This window comes from Formica exsecta, unplaced genomic scaffold (genome assembly GCF_003651465.1).
Source record: "Formica exsecta isolate Colony F162 unplaced genomic scaffold, ASM365146v1 scaffold3, whole genome shotgun sequence".
Lineage (NCBI taxonomy): Eukaryota > Metazoa > Arthropoda > Insecta > Hymenoptera > Formicidae > Formica > Formica exsecta.
The window spans coordinates 77,330-104,146 of NW_021850256.1; the positions used below are offsets into that span (position 1 = coordinate 77,330).

At 37.8% G+C, this 26,817-nt stretch overlaps 1 protein-coding gene across 3 annotated transcripts in view; it reads right to left on the minus strand.

Moving 5' to 3' along the window:
• Positions 1 to 26,817, minus strand: part of LOC115237567 — a 40,035-nt gene that overhangs the window by 11,089 nt on the left and 2,129 nt on the right. For 2 of the 3 annotated variants that reach the window (XM_029810699.1, XM_029810697.1), the window contains one exon: positions 25,420 to 25,901. In XM_029810699.1, the coding sequence (XP_029666559.1) occupies positions 25,420 to 25,732 (313 nt within the window). In that variant the 5' untranslated portion in view covers positions 25,733 to 25,901. Of the gene's footprint in view, positions 1 to 25,419; positions 25,902 to 26,183; positions 26,543 to 26,817 lie in introns of all 3 variants that reach the window. The other variant, XM_029810698.1, reaches the window with a different exon arrangement.

Here is a 26,817-nt window from a genome sequence, read left to right on the forward strand (position 1 = left end):
CACACACACACACACACACACACACACACACACACACACACACACACACACACACACACACACACACACACACACACACACACACACACACACACACACACACACACACACACACACACACACACACACACACACACACACACACACACACACACACACACACACACACACACACACACACACACACACACACACACACACACACACACACACACACACACACACACACACACACACACACACAGAGTAGTTTAACATTTCAAAATTGAATATTGAATAGATGGTATGTTTAAGATGTGTGATATATAATATATTTCTTTTAATGCAATCCACTTAAATCTACTTAAAGAGAGGGAAAGATTTGGTTCTCTACTAGAGAGTGAGAGAAATATATCAATTTAAAAAAATCAGCGTCCGATCCTGCGAGCGATCATTAATTCTTGAACGAGAGACATATTTCTACAAAGGTTCTACGATACGATCGGCATTGGGCGAGCTCATAAGAATCGACGCGGAATATTGTCGCGCAATTAACATTTTCGCTCGCTTCGATCGTTTCCCGGTGTTACGTCACGGTTGTTAGTTTGTGCATTCTTAAGCGGCATGTAATAATCACTCCGCGTGTGCTTCTTGATTTACAACGCTCGACGAACAATCCGTTTAGACCCGCCGGGACTCTTGAGTTATTTTGCTACCGCGCTACTCGGTGCATGAAATTATCCATGTCTGCAGATTCTTGTTCACTCTGCCGTGTTCGATCTGCCGATGTGTGTTAAGCCAGCCACTATGTTGGTAAACTGGAGCAGATCTCTGATTAAGTAATGATAGACCACCGTCGCGGCGACCGTTATTCATTCTTTACCTCGACAATTCTGTCTAAGATTGTAGTCCTGTTACCAAGCATCGCCAGAGCGAATTTTATTTTGCGTTATGAGATAGTAATCTTATTTGATCTTATTTTTTATTGCAGTAAAAAAATTTATATTAAAAATATTTGTTGCATTGCACAAAATTATTGTTGATTGATATAAAATGTTACATAATAGATTTCTATTGAAGAGTCTGTTTTTTTTTAAATAAACAACTGTTTTATAGATATAAATTATATATTTCAAATAAAACTATTATACATGTATAAATATATAAATAATATACATATTACATTCTTTTCTCAATTAAATTCTAATGTTTCAATAATTACTGGCTCTATTTGAATAATTCGTTGAAAATGTAGATTTTACTTTGCATTATTCTAGAAAAGAGAGATTAGTTCCATTAATTTTGCACTTATTTAATTTTCTAAAATATATACCGTTGAACGGATGAATGCTATTGTACTCTTTGACTGCATTTAGATTGATTTTCCGCCGCGTACATGAGATTCTTGCGGTATTAACTTGCGGCGTGAAACTTCGCTCTCGACGGCGGGCACGCGGACGGGCCCCCGATCTATATTCCACCACGACTGACACCTTCAATTTGCCGCGTTCCTGGCCGCGAGTGACGTGCAAAACGGCGGATGGAAGGGAGAAACGGGGGGCGGACCCCCGCGTTTTTTCACCGCAGACCGCTCGCTCGCGCGGCCGATCTTCCACGGACATGATGAGGTATAAATGGTACGTGTCAACGTGCCAACACGGAGAGACGCGGCCAATCCCTGACCACTGTTCAACGTACAATTGCATAAGGCAGGCCCCATTTTCTTGCTCGTGCGTCCGCTCGTGCGTGAGGAGATTCATGCCCTTATGCCATCGCCAATTTCGCATGCAAATGTCCGGTCGTCCGCCCGCGTAGCACGAGGATCACAATAAATAACGATCAACGGGTAAATTACCGCCTTGCGCGACTTTTTTGCGCCGATATATGAACAATCTTCCTCGCGTCCTCTCTCCCGCTTTTTTCCTTAAAGCTCTCTGATCTGCATCATTGACTTTTTTCTCTTCGAGTTTTATGCGCATGTATATGACTCGTTACGTGCATGTCTCTGTACCATAATATTTTCCACAAGAGAGAGAGAGAGAGAGAGAGGGAGGGGGGGGGCCCTCCTTGCGAGTTGAGAGCGCGCGCGCGCGCGCGCGTTCTTCTTTCCTGATTTGCATCGTGTCCGAGCGAAGGATGTAGCCGTTGACAGTTTATCGGCAAACGTTCGCACGCGATCGTTATCGGAATCGAGCAAATAGGTGTCCAATTGGCAAGAAACATTTTGCGAATTTGCGATTTCTGCGTGCTAGACGCAGTCAAATGATTGAAAGTGTTGATGATTGACAATCGCTCCGATTTTCTCCCTTTGTACATCTTTCACAAAAGTTTTTTCCTGCAAAATTCTCGAATCGATGATAAACGACGTGCTTGAGTGGCGGTTAATCACTTTCAATCGTTATCGACGAATTTTCAATTACATCTTGTATGACATTTGCATTTTTTGGAACGTCATGCTGAATTTCTGCGGAGTCATTACTTTTCGCTTTCAGCTTTCCCTCGATACGCGAATTTCTCCTATTTCTTTCAATTTCCATTAAAACATCTTTTTCCTCTTCTGTTGGAAAACATGCTCATACACCGTAACTCGCTTTCGCAAGAGATTTGCAGTTAATCTCTCCGATTTTTCCGTTATTATTTAACTCTGTGAAATTCAAATCAAGAATATCCATACTTTCATCTTCACTCGTTTCGTCTTTAAAACTCTCGGAAATACGTGAACTTTAAATTCTCTTCGTTCTTCGAGTACTGATCCGTTGTCCAGCAATTGTCAGTATTTTCTTCGAGCTTTGTACCGTATATCATATATCAAACGTATATCACTTCGTTCGAGCGTAAACATCGAGTTGAAATCTGCTCGTCGATCTCCGATATACTCGAAAGTTTCCTCGGATTGACAACTACAGAAGCGATCGTACTACCATCCCGACTTTCTTTCCGCGAACACGATGATGGAATGCACATGGTGCTTCTCTTCTTGATGACAACATATCCATGTACGGGTCCAACTTTGATCTTCATTTTCTCCTAAGTCGTTCGTCTCTGTCAATCGCGATCAATTTCGTACGACCACCCGTCGCGGGCAAAGATTGAACGTGTCCAGAAAATAATCCCGGCATCTCTTTATCGCCGTTTCGCCAAGTCAATTACCGGTTATTTTTCGATTGCATAAGCATTAAATCAGGCAGCGAATTTCTAAATACTCGCACTTTCTTCTTATCGACATAAGTTTTACGATTACGCTTGCAAAATTTCTTACTTTTCGCAATTTATACATCTTCTTGAACGATTTATTTTTATTTAAAATTAGTAAGGACGTATTTGCTATGTTATCACGTTCAAAATTATTAGATAATAATTGTTATGATGTTTGAACGACGGATTATATCCATTAAAAATTTTGATTCTCTTTACATGTTTAGGATGCTAAACTTTTCAAATTTTTTAATTGATTTTAGGTATCGTCATCTCTTCTTAAAAATCGGGAGAACGAATAATGATTATCTCCGCGACTAAAAGTTTTGCAGACATTTACGTTTATGTGATATACGAGATGGATGACACATAAAAATGACAGCAAACAGATTATTGATTAATAACAATTTCACGCAGGCTTCTCTTAATAAATTGTAACGTTAAATTTAACTTTGAAGTGATAAAATCTTTTCTGCATAATTTATGTAATTTTTTTATAAACTTTTTATGAATTCATTATAATAATTTTTATATACAATGTTTTAATATATGCTATTATCTCTTTTTTTATTACCTCAATATGTAAATTTCTATTGATGCTATACATAAATCTGTATTACAAATAATACTTTCCTTGTCGAGTTCTTCTCAAGGTAGTATATACATATAATCCATCCGCTGCCAATCTGATAGACCGCGAAAGAAGCTTCCGTGAAACACTTTCCAACAAGTTCTATACCGGTAAATACAGGAATTCAAACGGTATTGTGTAAGAGCGCTTCCTTCTTTCCTAAACCGTAAATCAAATAACTCTTTGTCGCAAAAAGCTATTTAAATTTTCAAGTGGGAAAACTAGCAGATAAAAGCCAAGGCGCGGATATCGATGCGTGAACTTATTATTGTTAAATTTTATTAACTAATATGCATTAAAAATGTACGTTTCGGACCGTTTTTGGTCCATTTTTAGCAGAGATATAAATATATAAAGATTAGATTGGAACTTCAAAACTTGACGTACACAACAATTGGTCAAACTTCAAATTAAAATTAAATTAATCAAAAAGAAGGCTCACTAAAACCCGCGTGGAAGACTTGCATTTCTAACAATAGTAGAGAACTTGTCAAAAATTAAAAAAGAAAAAAAGATTGATTTGGATATTTAAATTTGAATTTAGATTTAAAAATTTAGTTTGAATTTAAAAGTTAATTAATCTTGTCGCATTTGCCTTTTGCCATCATTTTTGGTTGTATGACTTGTTTTTGTGACTTGTACATAATTTTTCTATAATAGTGAACTTGCCATAAATTTAAAAATTGATCGATTTAATAACTTAAATTTGAACTTGATTTTAAAGTTTGAATTGGATGTAAATATTACCTAAACTTGCCGCATTAGTCTTTCTCTCATTGTTTTTGTTTTTTAACTTTTGTTTATCACCAGCTTTATGACTGTTGTTTTTGTCATCGTATCGACTGTATCAACATTAGTCATCATTATATTGTAAACCACCGACGATATACGTGTGGCGATGGCGTTTGAACGTTGTCCACGTATTTATACAGATTCCACGCGAGTTTTAGTGAGTCTCCTTCTTGATTGTTAATTTTAATTTGAAATTTGACTGCAATTGCAAATGTTGTGTATATGTCAAATTTTAAAATTCTAATCTAATCTTTATATATTTATATCCATGCTGAAGATGATCCAAAACGTACATTTTTGATGTACATTAGTTAATAAAATTTAACAATAATAAGTTCACACACTGATACTCACGCCTTGGCTCTTATCTGCCAGTTTTCCCACTTGATTGTTTTTATTCTAAGCTTATTGCTGCTATTATGTAAATTCTGTTTGAATTATTTATTGCTAAGCTCGAGAAACGTTTAAAAGAATATTTAAAATATAAAATAAAATTTGTTTGCATCTGAATTTTTGATATCTAGCATATTATTTTTATTTATATATCTCTAATAAATACAAAGAACGCTTTAAGAATAAGCAGAGCATCGTAAGAAATTTGCAAATGGATTAGACATTGATCTATTCATCATTGTGCACAACATATTGTATCATATCGAAGTAATATATTATATACTTTCCTTTCACAATTTTACGTATGTAATATACGCACATTGCAATACGATCTAACTGTAGGCGCATCGCGATGCGTGACACGACTCACGCACACACGATTGCATAATAGGGCACGCATATAGCGTAATTATATTTGCATGCGTATGTACACGCAGCGCGGCTTCCTAGTTAACCTATGAACTTCGCAGTACACTACGCAAGGTACGCAAGCGAAAGATGATAGTGCGAAAGAGAGAGCGAGAAAAAAAGAAGAAGAATGTTATTCTGTGTCTCTCTCAGGAACATGACAAGCCGTTCGTATACAGATGCATTGTTGAATTATCACATGTCACGATATCATGTTACGATACTATCAAGAACTCTCCAACAAGAAGGAACATCCGAAAGATTTCACATTTTAGCAGTCTGATTTGCATCACTTTTAATTTTTCCTTATGTACACTTTTTGAACACATTGTTTTTGTTATGAGAGCTTTCACACGACCACTGCATGAAAAATGTCATGTCAATGGCGACATCCATTTACACATACGGTAAACGGAAAATTTTATTGAGAAAAAGATCTTCCAATGCGTGTATAGCGTTTATTAATATCGATTCTAAAGATTGTTTTGATTTCTCGTCGACTTAAATTTATTTAGTTATTTCATTAATTAATCTAATAACCAAACCGAATAACTATATAATGAAATTAATTATAAGATTACAAACGGAAGCTTTTCTTGTGTTTATTGTCTAATATATATATATATATATATATATTTCTATAGCTTTTATATTTTTATCATAAGCTGGCAATCATAAACATCATGAAACAGAGGCAGCAATAATTTGGAGATTTTTTTTTAGAGCATTTTGATATATATGAATATCGATTTAATTTTTTTTTTTTTTAAGAGAGTGAATATTTAATTTACTTTTCCAATTTTACTTTAATGTATAATACTATCTCGGTAATAATATTGATTTGCATAAGTGTAGCAAAAGGATATAATAGCTTCACGCAAATTTAATCTAAATTGTTACATCGTTTTTTTGTTAAAACTCGGGCTGAGAAAGTCTATTTTTCCTAGAACTCAACTTTGAACGCTGGACAGCGAGCGCCATTCGTTTCGACCAATCACAGCGCTTCGTTGTCCTACATGCAGTAATTTCGGTTAATACGCGGCGAGGGGGGAAGGGACGCCAGTCGCGCTAGGACACCGCCGCGAGCGTGAGGTATTATTCCGTAAATCATGCGTCGTCCTTTGCCTTCGGTCACACCCGTATTCATCGCGGCATAATGTGCGGTATATTACTCGTATATGTGTGGGATGCTATCGTTTTCATTTCCACGATCGAGTCGCGAGTTTCGTGTGAATACGAAAGGGTGAAGAAAACTTCGATGTGGCGTACGTGATTAACGGAGCTTCCATTCCTCCCTTCACGGTCATCGCGGTCACGAGAAAAGTACGCGTCTCATGGCCTTCGATTTCGTATCGACCGTTTATCATCGCGAATGTGTGCACTGTAACGATCATATAATGTGATAATTGTGTAGTGTAACGAGTGTAATATTGTTACATTTATTTTCGCGATCGAAACACGAATTCGGAACAACGAGATGCTCCAGGTTCTTTTCGTAATAACGTAAAATTTTGAATTTATTTAATGCTTCCTTTATTTAGTGCGAATTAAATTGTCGAATGTCGTGAAGATATTGCGCCTTTTTACCGTAAATGCGACGCTACGAACGATCGTAATATTTCCAATCGCCATGATTATTTTTCGACGCGAGATCATTTTCGTGGAAGACGCCTCGCGCGCGACACCTGATATCGCTTTCCTGGAATCGTCGCGTCTCGAGGCTCTCGTGTATAACAGATGCGTCATCGTGTTCTATCATCGTGGATAAAAATCACTGTTAAACTGCTTTAGATACAAGAGATTTGGATGCATATGTGTATGTATATATAACAATACAAAAACATTATTGCACAGTTCCGAATTCGTACGAGATGCGAAAATATAAAAATTGTGTCGCGAGTGCTTATTATCGACGCATTATACGGATACATTCTGGATATATTTGGATATTTTCGACGGAGTTTCGCAACCATGATTTCCTGCCTTGAAGGGGAACGGTCACTCGACAGTATTAAGGCAGATGCAGGTGTGTTGGTAAGTGATGTATATAAATTTTAATAAAAGCGCGCATCAGATTAGTTGGCAGTATGTAATCATTTCTGCATCTCGTCGCAGTGAATATAAAAAAAAATATATAAAACTATAAATCTCCGAGTATTTATGTAAATTAACAAAGAGATAATATACGAGAAATTTATTAATTCATAAATTTTGTATTTATATAATTTTAATTCTCTTTCACATATGTTATAATTCTATATATTCTGAATATGTTATTATTATTTCATTTCTCGTAAATTCTAATTTAATTTAATTGAAAAAATTTTATCACGAGATAGAAATTTTACGTTATAAATTTTAAATTGTATATTTATAGAAGGAAACTGCGACGTAATGCGAAATGAATAAACTTTCGATCGAATCATTAACTAATTTTGTATCATTAATTTCTGCCAGTACATTTGGTAGGCAGAGTTGTTTCAAATACTAGATTAAATACTAATTAATAATACTAAATACTTATCTCTTATACGTTACATACGATAACATCGCATTAATAGATTATAACTTTCTACGATTTCGGACAGATAATATATATTATTCTTTGTATTTTTTCGTATAATTAAAATTTAAATGAAAAAAATTATACCAATTCTATGATATTTGATTAATATATCGAAATTTTCATTTATACATCAAAAATTATGTGAGGGAAATATTTAAATAAAATTTTTTTTAAAGATGATTTGATTGAGCGATTTTTTTGTAAACTCTTCAGAAAAAAATCTTTTTTGAATATCAGAAGAGAATGTTGATTTATACATTGAAAGGGTTGATATAATGCATCAATCAATGATGGTTAGTGTTATAAGACAGGACCACAATTCGCGGTTTCAGCGTATACTTCGCGATTCTATTCAACGAATAAACCTTGAACAAAGTAACTGGCGTTCGATCATCGCTCCTGACCTTCGTAATCCGACACGTTCGAGACACCTGGCTCTTCAAGAACGTATAGTAGTAATTTGCGTTTGAATCGACTCAATCATTTGTCAATCGCGATGCTAGTCGACACACAGGGTGTCCCGCATCTTTTCAGTCAATTTTTTTTCAATCAATTTAGGAACAACTATTGCAAATTTATTTTAGTTGGCGCAAGCTATTTAATTTTTATTATTACAATTAATTTAAAGTATACATTTGTAATTACTTGTAAAATTTAATTTACTATAGAATGTTAATTTTCCATATGAAAAATTTAGATTTTTTTATAATAATTCGAGACAATTGAAATAGAGACGGATTTAATATTTGAACAACATTATAGAATATTATTATTTAATATTTTATTAGGGAAATAGTGTACACATTTTTGCTTTAGCCCTCATTATCGGTCGAGTATAAGTGCTGAATATCGATACTTTTTTTTTTTGAACACCCCCAGTTCGACGAGCCAACGCTCACATAATCGCGCGAAATTCGTGACGCTCGACCGCTCGGTGCGACCTTGACGGGATCCTCGCGATGCCAGGTCGTCAACCTCCGCATCCCACGCTCGCATCCGCGCGAGAGAGTGAATCGTCTGGACCATCCATCAGTTCCCTCTTCCTCTCTCTCTCTCTCTCTCTCGTTCCCTCTCTTTCTTATTATCGTACTCGTATCTTGATAAAATATAAAATATTGTGGCGAGACGCGATGGGCACGTCGATTTTTTTTCGAACATATTGCGGTCGAGCACTTTTACGATATTGACGATCTTTGTAAATTCGTCGAGCGAGATACAAATTATAAAAATAATAGAGCCAATTGCTCGATCGTTTGCCTTGTTACGTCAGATGATCGAACGCGGTTACGCAACGTTTAATACTTTGGAGAAGTCAAGTCGCCGGGGGATCGGGAGAGCTAAATGCTTTCTCTCCTTTCCAACCACGAGATTACGACCTTGTCCCGGCTCTCTCGGAGCCACTCTCGATTTCTTCCGGACAGGCCGGCCGGCCGGTCGACACTGTCTACTGACTAATCTGGTGCGCCTTTCCTTTTCGCTTTATTGCACTGCCTTTCGGAGAATATCTTGCATGACATGTATGCATGCTATGACATCTTGCATGCTATGATTTCTCTCATATTTTATTTCACGTTTACAACTATATATTGAGAAACGTAATTATTTATTCAATTGTAATTAACATTGGTATATTCGAAATACAGAGGAATATATTAGATTTTAATTAAAAAAATACAATCAAAGTATGTCAAAAAATTTTGGAAAAATCAAATTTTAAAAAATTATAAATATTATGTATCTTTTATTCCATTATACACACATATATATGAAATGTAAAGTTAATATCATTACATTTATATCTCGTGTGAAAATTTAACTCTATCGCTTTTCATAATTTTTTAGATATTCTGATCCTCTCATTGAATTAATTTATATCACATTATTAAACGTGAAATAGAATTTATATATATTTTATTTATTGATATTATTTGTAACAACTGTATATCAAGCGACGCGGTAGCGTCGCGACGCCAAGTATATATAAAAATTCGTTCCAGCTTGTCAACGGTTTGCCTATGTACAGGGTCATTGTATTTTTAATATGTATACATATCTCCATCGATACTGTAGGATCTAGATTTTGGAAATATCGAGAGCGCTCAATCACGTGATCGACATACAGGTGACATGCCTCGACCGCGTGCGTGTGCGTGTTGGGCCTGTCGCTAATACGATTCGGAGCGGGAGTCGTCTACCGGTCGCCGAAACGATAAGACGTATTAATTTAACTATACCGCTCAATAATATACTGGCGTCAAATAAATGTAGTATACGGAAATAAAAGATACCACAATACTGATATTTATATAAGCATTTATATGACTAATATACGAATATATCCGATTTAAGATACGTTCGGTATCTTCAGGGTTAATGCATTTGCTTGTTAGAAATCCGCGATCGTTTTGCGGTTGTCGGGCGTTAGTATATTTCGTCAGTTACGAAACCAAAGATGATTAATAGAATGGCTGGCATACCTACCAGCATTGTTAGCTCTTAACCGCTGCATTTTATTCGCTTTCGAAGGATTGTGCGCGTGGTCTCCTGCAGCCGATCTGCACTCGAGTTCGTGCACCGTTCTGACAATGCAACACAATGCGCGGTGTGCATATCCCTCAGGGATTCTCGTGACCGGTTTGCCGGAAAGAATCGCAAGTCCGTATATTTCCCTTATTACCTGTGGCACAGCGTGACCTTGCAATCTCGTAATATCAGGAATCGAACGCTAGCCAAGCGAAAAGCATTCGAGCTTCTCAATATGTATCTCTGCAGTAATTATAGAGGGTATTTCGAAAGAGTTTCTTCTTTTATTCGTCCATTCTAATTTTCTCGGTCAGTAATTCTTAGATTATAAATTATTAAAAATTAATCGAAACTCGTTTTTATAATTATCAATATCTTTATAATAAATGTTTAACCTATATAAAAACTTTGAAAATTTATATTTTAGAAAATATTGCGAAAACTTTTTTTCCAGAACTCTAAAGATATCGTTTATTTTTTGAGGAAAATATTTTAGTTGCAGTGTTTGTTGCGAGACACTGTTCTTCAAACATGTGTTTGAATGTTTATTCAAAGTTGTGAATAATTCTCCGAAAGTATTGTAACAATTATAATAAAATCGAAATTGAAAGAATTCTCACAATTTTTTATTTCTAAAATTGCGGGAAAATTACTTGTTAAAAAAATTTTTTTAGAGTTCTAGATAGCATCACAAGAGATCTGTTGAAAAATATTAGGACTTAAATTTGTTCTTGTTGAAATAAAAAAAATTATGGCTAATTATCATATTGGAAAAATGTAAAATTAGTACCTTATATTTTCTGACTTCTATTCTTTATATTCTAATTTCACAGAAGTATCCTTTTGCACTCTGGAGCGTCCTTGTGTTAGATGGATGTAATACTTTTTATCGATGTATAAAATTATTCGCTACGCCGAGAGCTATGTCTCTTCGCGTTCTCCGAATACGTTAGACCACTGCGGGCGATCGTTTTCACGGTAGTGTTTCGTTCGCCATGTGTATACGTTGAATAAGACCCCCTGCGAGACGGGGTTAAACGCGCCGTTTAACCTACGCCGTAGGTTTTCAGGATGATCCATCCCGCCGCGAGGGTTAAGACAAATTTACGCAATTCATTTCTCACGAGAAAATATATTCGAAGAGCGAGTGCAATGGATATAGGAATTTTTGTTGTTTGTCCGAGTTTAATTATCTAATGCTGTCTCACACGATTTGATAGATACTCGTGGCTCATAAAAAAATTCAAAATACACGAACTTATGAACTTGAATAATTTCTTTCCAATTAAAAATTAAATAAGCTTAAAAAACGGTGAGAAATTTGTAGAAAGCGATTTTCAACTTATATCAAAATCAGCTACATATAATTTATATTTATTATAACTGTACAATTTTATATTAGATATATAATTGTACATTTTTATATGACAAAATGTAGGATGATATTATACTGTCACATTTTTTTCGCGAATGAAACTTTCTGGAACATTGTTTATTTAATAAAGAATCGTCGAACTCTTTCGCTATGATATCGTTACAAGTGAACCGTGTAAATTCGCTTTTATACGTCTAATGCATGATTGAGGCGTATCATTAGCGGACGGGCGGAGATGGTCTAACATTACCTCGCGTGGCTATAATACTGGAGGCGAGTTCGCGCCGACGAAACCGGAAACGATTAGTCAGATTACGTGATGGGAGGCACCGTTGGCTCTCGGTACACTGGACCCGCGACTGGCTCGCTAAGTACGCGATCGCGTATACACACGTACCCGGTCTCATTCGGTCCTAGCACCGGTATAATCGCACGGACGTGCATTTATACGGGGCACCGGCGCCCTGGTAGCAGCGGTGGTGGACTCGTTTGATCGCATTAAGTCGGCATTACCGCTGCTCATCTCGTATCAACGACTTCGAGAACGACCACTGTGCGCCGCACCGCGCCAAGCCGCGCCGATCAACCGATCCTGATTCTGCCGGATTACACGTGGCGCTATGCCAAGTCGTACGTATGTTCCGGTACCGTTGAACCTGAATAAACGAAATAAAGTTGATTCTCTTCTCATCCGCCGCGAGTCTCGAATGCGATCTCGGGCGATTTCGAAAACACCTCAATCGGAAAATCATTATTTTTCATTCGACCAGCATATGAGATAATTAATATTATTAAATAAGGCAATACACAATGCGATCTAATACAATTAATAATTGTAAAATTAAAAAATTGTATTTAACTTTTAATTTAAAATTAATTTTAAATAGTTTAATTACAAATCTAAAATTAATTTTAAATTTGTAATTACACAATTTAAAAATTATTTTTGATCAACTCTTTGAATCCATTGTAAGGGTAGAATTTCTTATACATATAAGTTTCTCCACATGAATGATCACATTAAGTTAATCACGTTAATGACTGTTTTATTTCGCCGCTTTTCTTGATAAGTCGAGAGGAGTTAAAGATAGTAGCAATCTTGATCCTTCCTGATTGCGCGCAGCAGTACACAAAGTATAATGCTGTTGAACCTTATACTGATAACAGGTAACAACGTCGTTCGCTTCTCGACGCAGAGGCTCACGCTTCCTGAATTAATTGACAAATGATTCTCTGTGCATACCACAGTAGGGTTTTAATTATTCTTGATATCTCGAAGTAATTTATCGAACTATCTTGGAATTCCAAAGAAGCGACTATCCTTATCAGTTATCATGAGCACGATTGCACAGTAGGAAGATTAAATCGAATCCGGGTGATATCGGATACATTCAGTAATATGAAAATTTGCAATCAGAATCTTAAATTTCCACGTAAAGTGCGACAATTATTTTACTTAATTACGCAAGAGTTTAGTGCAATTCGAGAATACTTTCGATCTATTTTTTTTCTAATCGATTATTCGCGATAGATAAAGTTCGAGTGTGATATTTCTTTTCTTTCTCAGCCAATATAATAACTATAGATTAATATTAATGATTAACGTTGCATGATATGATAATATGGGGCCGGCAAAGCCAGAAAAAGATGTAAACCTACGCACGACGTTTGATTCTACGAATAGGCCGCATTGAAAATTTCAATAGTCCGACCGACAAGACAAGGTGCTAGCGCGAGATAAGACCGCTGGCGATTTTATGCAACCGTGTTGCTATACCTATACGTCCCACGCAAGAGAAAAGGAGAAGAGGCGTAATATTATTTTCCTCCGTACGTATACGTATATATGATTCTTAAATACATTTCGCGATAGCTTCGCGATATTGTCATCGGTGAAGCTGCAGGTGCTCAAACAGTTTTACGTGTTTACGAAAAAATCGGAAAACGATCTATTCTAAAATTCTCTCTTGAAATTCTCTCATATTATGGAATCGCGAGAAAATTCCTCTTCATAGATTTAATAATAAATAATAAGAGTCAAGTATATATATGCACACACGTATATATAATCGGAGAAGGATGGATGAAGAAATACGTGAAGAATATTCTTTATCCATCGATTTTCGACTTCAGGATAATAATCCCAAGAGAGACAGACAATTCGCGGTTCTTGCCGGGGCGATAGAGCGATAAGATTTTGTTTTATAGCGATTCATCGGAAATCTCGAGAATTACGACCGGCGAGAAACGACGAAACTTACGTTCTCGATCGTATCCTTTTTACGACTGCAGTAACGCAGCCGTGTTTACGACTGACGGCGGATCTCTCTCCGGCGGGATCGACGTACCGCGGATTTGCAACGTAATCCCTCCGCGATGTAACGACAATATGCGCTCGAGACTTCGCGCGCGGGGTCTCCCTCTCTCTGTCTCGTGGTATCCTTGTAATTAAGGCCGCCGCCGCGAGCATTGCCGTCCACGTCGATGCGGAAAAGTGCGGACCGAAACGGATAATAATTGCCCGGGGCCGCCTCGATACGACATTATAAAGTCATCATGGGCGAGGGGGCACGCGCGCTATTCTCAGCCCAGGCGACTTTTTCTGGGCAACGTCGATCCACGGAGATCTGGATCCTCGACGCGCCGCTCATCAATTATGAGTTACGATCGCGCCTCAAGGCTTAGCCGGCAATCTCGACCTCGAATCGAACGTCCTCTGCGCGCGTCTCGCCGCGCCTTTTCCTTCGCTGCTGACGTTAACTATAAATTGCCTATCCTTGCCTTTTGGCAAGCGAGTAGTAACAATATCCTCGAGTGTTTATTGTCTACCATAGACAGGGAGTCTTTTTTTTCTGGAGTAAGACATGGATTGCAGATAGCTTCGAGAAACAGTCAATCATGGGTTAGCTCATAATAGGCTATCTTTTATTTTATCATTTTTTTAAAATAAAATACAGGTTGTAAATAAAATCGTAGATAGTAAGAAATTTCATACATAAAAAATACTCATTCTATAATATCTTTTATAATTTTTCACAATACTAGAAATGTTGGAAAATTGTTAACGTTTCCTAGAAATGATTACGAATATGATAGAGATCTCTAATCTGGCAATTGATAAACGTTTTCATTTCCATACCTGTAGTTGTACTATCAAGCATCTCTGAGAGTAAAGTGGACACGCGAGTTAACTAACGGGAAGGATTCTCTTAGCGCTAGCGATACTATTCGCCACGGTTCGACACTTCGATGATATTACACACTGTGTACAGGATCAGGACTACGATGAATGCACACGCGCATGCATAGCGCATCATTAGGGCGTTTCGCCGGCGGCGGCGGCGACGCGTCGTCGCCGTGAATCTGCCCGGCGCTGAGGAAAATGCGCGGAAAATGCGGAAAATTATATTCCTCGCGACGCGTCCGCGTGTTTCTGCGCGAAAGGTGTTTGTTACATACACACGACATAAACAGGTTACTTCATAAATAACATACGGCGGCATTGAAACGATATCGTGAGCTTAGCGATCTTACTCATTCTCATATATAGTATTTCAACGAGTATTTATAAACGAGATTATAATCAAATAAATTTAATCTATTCTCAAAAAATGAAAAAAAAATTTAATCTGAATAAATTATCATGTTTATATCGTGAGAAATATTTTCGAATAATTTTGTCAGGGTGGTCCTCTCCACAAGACTTATATTAGTATTCACATGAGGCAACATGTCGGCAGCACGTGTCTCTCTTAACGCCCACGTCGATCAATGCTAGAGGGAGGGAGGGGGAATTGTTTAATCGAGAAAAAAGCTCTTACATAATGTATCGATGCCGATATACGTTCGCGCCCCCGCCGTCCCAGAAAAGGGAATGGTTATAATAATAGCGAGACCTCGTGCTCGTATCTCTTACGACCTGACACCGCGTCATGGTGCATCATAAGATGCACGTAATTGCGCCGTGATTGCATCCTCATTTTCATGCACGTGTGTCGATCAAGATATAGGTATGGCTTGATATATGCGGCTATAAAAATTAGATTTCCATTCTACCATGTCAAAGTGAGATCTGAATGTCGTTAAATGCATCGTGATATTAGTTTCTATATATATTAGATTATTAAATTGTATATTAGATTATTAAATTGTATATTATATTATGATGAAATACTCCGCTTATATTACAATGTCTTTTTATTTATAACTTGGGAAGTAATAAATCACAGTTCTGTGTATTAGATATAATAGATAAAGTTGTGAAAAGATAGGTAAAAAATCGTTCAACACTTTAACTAGAGATTTATTACATGTTATATTTTATTATATAGATTTTTAGATAAATTTTAATACATTTAATCTCATTTAATCTCAAGATAAAATTCTGGTTATTACGGCAGATTTTTAGTGCATATATCCTGAAGATATAATAATTAATATTAAATGATATAGACATAATCAAAATTATACGATATATTGATGCTACGTTTATAGAGAATGTGACTCGCAATGTCTATCATTTTATATGTTAATTTTCAATGTCAGTCTTCTAAGATTTCTTTAGCGCTACGTATATATATATATATAAACGAAGCGAAATCGAGAGTAAAAGGCATCGCGACTTGATTCTGCTAAAAAATAACACATTTTTGAGATTGATGTATAAGGTTGATGAGCGCAGCGAGCGACGGGTTGGAATAAATTATGTTAACAGCAGGTGCAGCGGCAGAGTTTCTCTCTCTCTCTCTCTCTCTCTCTCTCTCTCTCTCTTTCTCTCTTTCTCTCTTTCTCTCTTTCTTTCTTTTTTTCTCGTCGCGTCGAGTTGCGCGAAGCGTCACAAAGAGAGAATCGGCGCGGTGCGTAGGGTTTTAACCGGCGATAAATAACGATAAATTCCTCCCACGTACGCTCGAGAGAGTACGAGTATTGTGAATACGCGCGCACGGTGCAATACCTTCCTCCTCCTCTCTCTTCGGGAGATAATTTCAATGGGCTCGCGGACTGTGCGCGTACCATGCGCACTGCGCGCGGCACAAACGTGCTCGCGAAGCTGATGCATAAATACCTATAAATATGACACGGCGGGGCCCGCGGTGTGTAACGTCGCATATTAAATTACATTCTTAAGCAGCCGCATCGGCCGACGCGCACGGCAGAGGCCGGACAGTATGGCGCGCATCAAGTCAGCGGGGTTGATTAAACGCAACCACGGAACGTGGTGTATCTTCACAATGAGACGGACGAAGAGAGAGAGAGAAATAACCGCCGCATCGATGAGCGAGAGAAGGAGAGACACGCTCGTTCTGTTCTGGGCATTCCCCAGAACGTGCAAGCCTGATTCAAGCGCTAGAGTTGCTGAAGAGATATGGGGAAGGGAGAGAGAAGAAAAGAATACGCGAGGAAGACGAGGAAAACGAGATAGTGAGAGAGAAGGACAAAGGAGCGCAACGCGAGTAGGCATACACCACCGGAGGCTAGGGATGCTAATTATTCTGGTTCATGCGAGCAATTTGTCGAGTACCCGGGGAACGTATGTTTAATACCTGCGGGGCTCCCGGCTGCCCCGCGGGTATTTACATCTGCGGCGAATACCGCGGCTATATAACGCGGATACGTCGAGAATTATCCCGGGATTACAGTGTGTGTCTTCGTGAGCCAGCGAGAAAGAGCGGGGCTCTCCGCTCCGTGGCGGAATCGCGAATATGCGCTCGCGTAAGGGTAGCAATCTCGGGATGATGTACACGCGCGCGCATGGGGTTAACAGGAACCGCGATTTTCCAAGCCGCGCTTCTCTCTCTCTCTCTCTCTCTTTCTCTTTACCGAGATGTGTGTTATCACGCGCGCGCGCGGAGGTCTATAACGTTCTTTTTTTTCTCCGCTCTCTCGACAGAAATTATGCGCTAGTCATTTCACTGAGGCCTTGTATCTGGAATATTAGCGCAGTTCGCGGAACATGTATTTACGAGCGAATGCTCATGCGGGAACTGTGCTTCGATTGCAGGGGTAACGTCGACTTCACGCTTGATAGCACTTTTTCGAATAATTTTGATGGCACACACACACTCACGCGCGGAAAAAGGATTAAATGTTATATTAATTTAATCGTAACACATTTCTTTTAAATACAATATTTTTATATTGCGTTATAAACTATGTCTATGTGCATTTTAGTAAATTCATACATTAATTTAAATAATTCAAGGGAAGAGATGTAAAATACATTTAAATTCATTATTTACGAAACAAATTTAAATTAAATAATTCGAATATATGAAGCAATACGTGGAATTTAGACGTCTTGAAATCCTCTAATTTGATCTCCTCGCGGGAAGCTTGTATTTCGCAAAAGGATAAAATGATATTAAGGGATAAAATGTTGTACGAAGAACGCAACATCGTGAAGGATCGAGAATTATTTCTGGATTACAGCCGACGCGTGCACTCGTAATTTTTCTAAACCGGGGCCCCGTTTGTAATGGTGAAGGCCTTCTCGCTAGAGTAGCAATCTGCGGGATGCACGTGGGGTTAACAGGATCTCTACTTTGATTCTTCTTCCTGCTGCGAGGAAGATCGCTCTAATTTCACAGTAAGAACACGTGATATGAAGTCGCGGTTGAGTACTTCATCGCCGGAAGCTAAGATTTAATCGTTCCTTCGGGAGCACTCGTTACAAATACACATTCCTCGTAACGAGAAGGGAGGCAGATTTATTGCGCCCGGCGAATATGTGTTATCATGTCTCGGAATGAATATTTAGTTAATGAAAAACACGGGCTTTCGACGATCATTCAAGATCAAGACAGGTTTTCCTTTGTAAAGCCTTGAGCAAGAAAAACTTTCTTTTTACATTTTTCTTTCCAGGAAAAAATTTTCTTAATCGAATACGAATCGTAACCTACTTATTGATTTTCAACTTAAACGAGATCTGCGCGGTCGTCGAATCCAGGTAGATAGCTTCATAAACTTCACGGTATTGATCGAAAATTATTATTGCGAAAGACTCTGTCGTTCCCGGTGTCGAAAATCGGTCTCGTATACTGATGAGACGATAGGGTTGGTTCATCGAAATTTTATGGGTGTGGCTATATTAAAATCGGTTATGAAAGGCAAGTCGCTGAGAGGGTCCAAGGCATGAGCCGCACAAATTATAAAATTCTAAGAAATCGGAATGATTCGTCGTGTTGCATAACGCATTGCCGTGCCTCCTGTCTGCTCGACACAGTAATTTATTTACCGAACGATGAACACAGACTCGATATTAGCGCGCGTACCGTGTCGTGCTAATTTAGTGCCGCTTGTATATGAGAATCCTTGTATGTAGGAAAGCTTCTTTTCGCGCCTTTGCATAAAGAGTGCAGCATAAAAGACGGCTTTTGTGTCGACGAAGAATACGGCTATTCATCTTCAAAATTTTTACGCTAACGTCTCGTAGGAAGACGAAAACATGATGACAACACGAATTAAGCAGCTTGAAGGAAAGATTTATTCGAAAATTCAATTTTTGAAATGGCTTCGATTAGGTTTGAAAAGTATTATATATGTGATTAGTGGTTTTTTATTCAAATATCACAGTAAAATTTTTTATTATAAATGGATAGAAACAATGAGTACATTAATACATTAATCAATCGCGGAATGTGTTTCAAGGCTCAACTCACGCGTAGGTATTATACGTTCTAAGAATTACCGCTCGATTTTCTTAATAACGTGATTCTCGACTTATGCATTACATATACGTTCAAACGGACTTACTACACGCCTATCTCTTTTCAAACCGGTGTTTACACTTGTACCTTGAACTCTGTCCCGATATCTAAGACGCATTTCAAAGCTGTTACGTCGTATAATCGTGATGACGCTATGGATGAATATATCCGACTGCGTGATTAAAATCATACATCTCGTGAGATAATAAAACGGCGAACGGATTACGAGTAAATAATAACAAGAATATATTTAAGCCTGCATGTGTCCGAGTCTTACAAATTGTGGCTAACTAAATGTCATAAAATGCAACGGAGGCATTAAAGTGCTATCTTCACGGACAACGATTAGGGCAATTAAAACTATAATCTGTGAACACGCAATCGCGCATAAACCGTCCGCGGTGTCGACCGCCTGGCAAAGGTATATCGTTAGAAAAGATATCGGAATAATTTGCGGATATCAGCGATGCTAAATCGTTTGTGAAAAACTATAAAGAAGTCAGTGATATTCTCTCTCTCTCGGAATCGGATAATAAAAAATACGTTGCACGTCAAAAAACTTTTGTCCGCAATTTCCTTTATCTTTTGATTCGTAAGTATCAAAAGCGCAATTAATTGCTGAAAAAATTAAAGTTATATTCTGTGTGGAATAATACAATTGCAAACGCGAGAGTGTCGGCGAATCAAAGTGGGCACAGAGCCACGGACGCGCATTGTCTTTTAACGAGGTAACACGCCCGCGAGATATCCAGGTCGAGATAACGCTTAGAAGCTCCGCTTAGAAGATCCTATATAGATTGTATTCTAAAAGCTCTTCTCCGTTCGAATGCATATTGTGAGACGAGATTGCGCGCAAAGTGCTTATCGGAGTACGACTAATGCGAAATATACGTAAGCGACAATTAACCCGCGTTTGAATTTTTCGCTATTCGATTTACAATCGTATCCGATATTTAAGGAGACAAAACGCATGCGATTATGTTGGTGAACAAGATAAAAACTTCGTATAAAAAAGATTGTTGAAATAAAATCGAAAGTCAAAAGTGAAAAAGATACAATTAAATTAATTATACATTCATATATTTCGTATACTCTATTATTTCTTTTTTCGAATGATTTTTTAAATTCCAGTTCTTTTGCGAGTTTTAATAATGCAAATTACAATAGTTTATATCGTACGGAAGACCCACGCGGTTGACACGATATTTCGTTTCCCGTATCATTCGCGCAAAGACCGTGAAAACGAGTATTCTCAATAGCCGCGAGACTGTTATCAAAGGACACTAATGTGAGATGTAGGTAAACGAAAATTAATGCGCCGTTGAGTTTTTCACAGCCACTATAATCTCGTCGCGATACCTAGCAATTGCGGAAGTTTGTATTCCTCGCTATCCATTAATACGCGCTAATTGACAAAAAATCATGGCGGTTACTCTCGCCACGTGTACGTTTAGTCGCATGCAATATCGACCATTTAAACCCGATGGAACTTGAAATGGCGAGTTTATAGATGCAGCATTGAACGATTAACGCTTCATTAATGAATTTCGCAATTAGAATCTTTGTTATATATGCGAATGCATATTATTTCGCGGATTTCAATCGGTTATTTATATATATATACACATTTTATATATACATATATAACCTGATCATTATTTTTATATATACAACAGAAATAAAATTTGAAACGCTTCGATTTTATTTTCGCTATAAAACGTGTTTTCCATGCTGCCAGATGCCACGTTATTCCGGCGGCTTTCTTGCAGCTTGCGTCGCCGGAGAAGCGATCGTCTTCGTGTCGAGAAGAATTTTACGCAGTTCGCGATCGTAAAAGGCACGAAATACGCCTTTCGCGCTTAATACCGTCAGTGCTGAAGTTTCGATTTCGCATCTCCTTTGCGTTTTCGTGATTTATGTAAATCTAGAAGTGCATGAAAGACGTATAGATGAGAGAGCAGCGCGAGATATGCAACAAACAACGGATTCGAGATCCACGGAACAGGCCGTGTAATCGCGCGCGCGCAACGTATTTCTGGTTGTAAATCAACGGGTTATGCATAGAAATGGCGCGATCGCCACTTCCGCCCGACAGCGTTTAACATTCAGCATTCTTCTTCACCCACTACTGAACTCCGACACTCCGAGTGACTTAAATCGCGCTCGAGGCTGTGCAAGGGTGCATGTAATCGCCGTTCATGATGAATGATCCTCGACCAAGAGTACTATGAACTATTTCTAGCGTTTTGCGATTGGCGATGGAGCATATCTTTCTTTATTACTTATCGAGACGCGTTTAATTATCATGCAAAGGTGGCTTCGAGCTGCGTAAACTCGTTAATGCGTTCTGCGTTATTAAAGTATTCAAACGTAAAGTCATCTGATGAAAATTTATGGGAAAAAAGGCGCAATGTGAAAAATTATTAAAAAAATAAATTTAAATTATATATCATATGTAAATGAATGTTTTTATTATTTATGCATGATTGATTTTATATGAATATATTATCACATGAAACTTAGAAAGAAAGTTACATTTTTGCATTACAATTTGCTCACTTTTATTACCGGTCGTGAGAAATTATCGAGTTTGCTCTAATAAAATCAAATATTAAAATCTCGAGATATTTAACGAAGCAATCTTGCCGTTTCATTCGCTTGAGACGATCGGAAGGAAGAGAAAATCGATTCAAATTTTTTCACAAGAAAAAGAGATATTGTATTATAAGTTTGACCGATAAAATCATCGTAATTTCGTTCGGATCACCACCGGAACTGTAGCCGATCCAATAGTTTTTTTGAAGCGGCACTCCCACGTCTCGACGAAGTCACGAGCATGCTTTCACAGCATATTTGCGCGGCCGTAAAGATACGTCCCTTTTCCTCTTTCCGTCGAGCGACTTTTACGCGAATCCGAGCGCATAAAGTCAAGTCTATAAACAGTAGATAGACAACTCGATCCGGCACAACGTGAAAGAAAACGATTCTGAGCGAAAGGTCAAAGGGGTCCAGTCGTGGTGTGACTCTCCTCGGGGAAATCCAATTCTCAAAAAGCACTAATAAAGTTGCGCCAAGTACAACCAGATGTTGCGGCAACATTATGCGACTTGTGTAAATTTCAATAATAACAGAACGATGGCTGAATGAAGGAGGCGTAATGTTGAATTTATTGTTTACATCAACTGGTATCTTCTCTCATATACGTAAACACTCATTATCAAAGTCTAACATGCGAGAAGCGACATGCACTTTGGTGAAACGTAAGGAAAGGTCAGCGTATGTGTGCGATGCTAGACGGAAACATGGAAATTGATCATTCTATTCATTCATTTCTACTACATCGGCGCTCATGATAAAATATACAAACATGTGATTGAAAGTAAATAAATATTTGTATAAGAGAAAACTTGTATAAAATGATAGATATAAAGTTGGGGCTATTTTAATAATAAATAAAGTAGAAGGAAATTAAATCCTTGCGGAGTGGAGATCGTGCTCTGTCAGCAAGAAATACCTTGCGAGTTGCAAATTCAAAACTTGTAGGTTTAGTTTTCAAGAAAAATCATTCTCATGCAACTGATTATACTTTCGTGTAATCCGCGCACGATTAAGCGTTCATGGTTATCTAACGATTAATCCGCCCAACGCATTGACCAATACCTTAACATGAATAGAAGATAACGTGCAACAGACGGGGTTGCATCGGGATTAGGAGCGGACTTCGTTAGCGAGCAATTGTAACTGAACACATGATCAACGCGGGGAATATTACGAAATGAGATAGAATTTCAAATTTAAAAAGAAAAAACTTTATATAAAAAGTCACAAAATGTTCCAGATAAAATATAAAACAAAAATCTTATATATATCGAATATTAATTATGATGGATATTACAGCAATTGAGATAAGGATATAACTGTTCGGATTATTTCATTATTACTTAGTGCATCTTGCAATATTTGACATTTTTTTTCTATCGTTTTATTTATTATCTGATCGTTTTTACATAATAGTATTTCAATCTTTATTCTCTCGCGCGAACGTGAATCCTCGCGTTCGACGACGTAATTTCGTCCCACGCCAGTCCGACGTTTGTGCATTTGTAATTCATGCAGCTTCATTGAAAAAAAGTCAGCGTTATGCTAATGCATAAGCGGGGTATTATTCACGGCCGTATGTCACTGACCACCTACCCGCGCTGAACGTAACTGAATAATAATATTGCTCGTCTCTCCTATCGCGCGTTTTTCTCTTTCTCTTTTCGCGCGGATCAAGATTAGATTTTCTTTCTTTGTTGTGCTGTCTATTTCGTTGGTCAGCGTGAGGAATCATCACGAGATTCGTATATTTCTGCGAGCGCGTAGACACTCTTAAAGTATTACTAGGACGATATTAAATTATAATTCGCGGCACGCTCTACTGCGTTACCTCATACTTTCCTTTACTATTTATAGGCCGACACTCGCTTTGCTCGTTCGTTCCTATTCCTTGCCAGCGAGAGCTACGAACCGACGCCGAGAAAGCACGCTGACACGCTCGCGAGCGCGAGTACGGTCGTGAGAAATCGTTGTGGCAGATGCAACAACGTGTATAGATACATGCAACGTATCGAGGAAATTGAAACATTTCTATGCAGCTTACGGGAGATCGTGTTTTCCTGCGCGTTGAGTAATATCTGACGAATGATCCTTGCTAGATCATCACGACGCCGCATCGTCGTTGCACTTTGCAAATCGTTTATGATGAAATATCTATCAGCTTAGAAATAAATCTTTCGCGTTTTCTTAATATTTCCTTGGAAAAAATTATTATTTTTAAATATTTTAAATCCTTTTTTTCTTGATTTTATATCGTATCTTTGCGACTCATTTCGCGGTTGATCAAACTTGAGTGCGGTTTACTTCGTTCTCTGTCTTTCAGAGTACAAATTTACTTTCATTGTTAAACCGCCACTGCCACCCACAACCATTTATTACTTTCTTTTCGTGGGCTTAGGTTAAATCACCACTGTACCTACTACAACCTGGTTACATATGTACTCAGCTAGGCGTGGATAAATAAACTCCAACTCGCGCATGCATTGTTCGCTTCCTCAATCTCCGAGAAAATCTCGTCGATGTCGTAAGCGATATTCGAGCCGCAAAATAAATAATAGAAAATACAATTTGGAATTTTCGTTATCTTTTGATTGCGATCAATGTAGAATAAATCGGCATGGTTAAACGAATATATCACAAATAATATTTTTAGATTTAAATGGGAAGAAAAAAAAAACGTTTCTAAATCTCTTACAGTTGTTGGTGGAGAAATCTCTTTCCAATTAATCCATCGATTGTAACGCTGCGTACACGTATATTCTTACGCAACGCACCGCAATCGTTTTAATTCCAGATCGAATTTCCGATACAATTCCGCGAGCATAATCGATCATCGTGCACGACGTGATCGATACGTCGAGTCAAAGACTGGAATGCGATGGGTAATTAATTCCATATGCGGCTTTGTGCAATTTGTTAATTGTGTTTTTTATTAAAAATTTATCTTTTTTAATCATCTATTTTAGAAGTATAAAATATTAAATTTTATTTTTACAATATCTTTATTAACAAATAAAAATTTGTCTTTTAGAAATTTTATGATTAATAGAGAAAACGAGAGAAATAATAATTATTAAAAATATATTTTTTTTCCACAAAATTATTACGCACATATATTTTAAGTCAATTTTATATGTGGAATGTTTGCTTGGAAATAATCTTTGTCAAATTTCATATCTTACTAAATTTACTTAGAAGAATAAACGCAAGAGTATAAGCAAATATAGAGCATAATATCGAAAGCTGTACTTACCGGGATAGCCTTCCGGGATGACTATTTCCGGTCCCACTTTGACGTCGTGACGGTAACGATGCATCAGCAGCGTAGCTGTGACTCTGAGTGATTTCTGCTGTTGCTTGTACAGCAGTATCGGTCTTCCACCGGCACCTTCGACCCTGACCACTCTTGGCAGTGAGAATCTGTCCAGGAACTCGCGCAACGGCACGAAGCCGCCGCCGGAACCTGCGGCCTCGGCGGTCGCCTCTCTCGAGCTCGGCAACGAGTCCTCGCCGGTTCCGGTTGCCTCACCGCTCGACAGAGTCGAAAATTCACCACTCGATGACATCGCGGCACAGTCTTTCACAGTGTCTCGTATCAGATCTTCTCGCGGTCTCTTTTACATTCCGGTGAGCGCGGTTTGCGTTTCACGTTGCCGTATCTGATTTTAAAAATGTCCCAAAATGATTAAATCAAATGATCTTTTGTCCGCATGCTCGATGGACACGTACCACTGCCTAAAATTGTTGACATATCATTTGTTTAGAGAGATTTATTTATTTTTAAAATCTTTTTAATCGAATTATAAATTGATTTATATAAAAATAATCATATTAAAGTCTCTGAAATATATAATGTAAGGGAAAATATTTTAGTCGTTTTCGAAACAGTCACTACATCATTTAGAAAGATTTATAATGCGATGAAAAAGCTTCAAGAGATTAATGTAGCGGAAGGAACAATTCTTGCAATAACACAAGCAACCTGCTTGCTTCCTGCTCGTATATAACGATATGCACCCAGCGATGTCGGAATACAAAGTGCATTCCTCTCCCTCTCTCTGTCTCTCTGTCTCTGCTCCTCCCTTTTCTTCATTCTCCGCTACCTCAACCACCCCCAATGGAATTCGTCTTTTCGCGAGGCATGACAGCCTTGATGCACCAACAGCGAACCGCGCAAGCTAATGAATGATTACACTTTGGGCACCTTGACGATGATGGTGATGATGATGAATTTATGACGATGATTATATATCTCCCATAGCATACCAGTGCGTCGCCACTGGTGTTTGCCTTTCGGATGAACGACTGGCTTTATGTCGCGAAGAAACGTGAGCAGAATGATGAAACGGCACGCTCTGCTACTTGCGAAATGTCACCTTTGAAGTGGCAACAGAAATGCGACATAGTTATAGCAAAGAGAGGATAATACAGTAATGAATGGCAGATTATATTAAATATTACTGCATATCGCTCCTATTAATATTTTCTTAATCTTTAATTGATAATTATAATAGAATTTTATACAATAATTATACTTTTGCTTCAATCTATTTTATTAATTTTCTTGTGATCGCGCCTCTCAAAAAATTATTCTTAATATGTTTAATTTTATATTTTCTCTCGACTACAAGTTTTCGTTTCTAATCCGATT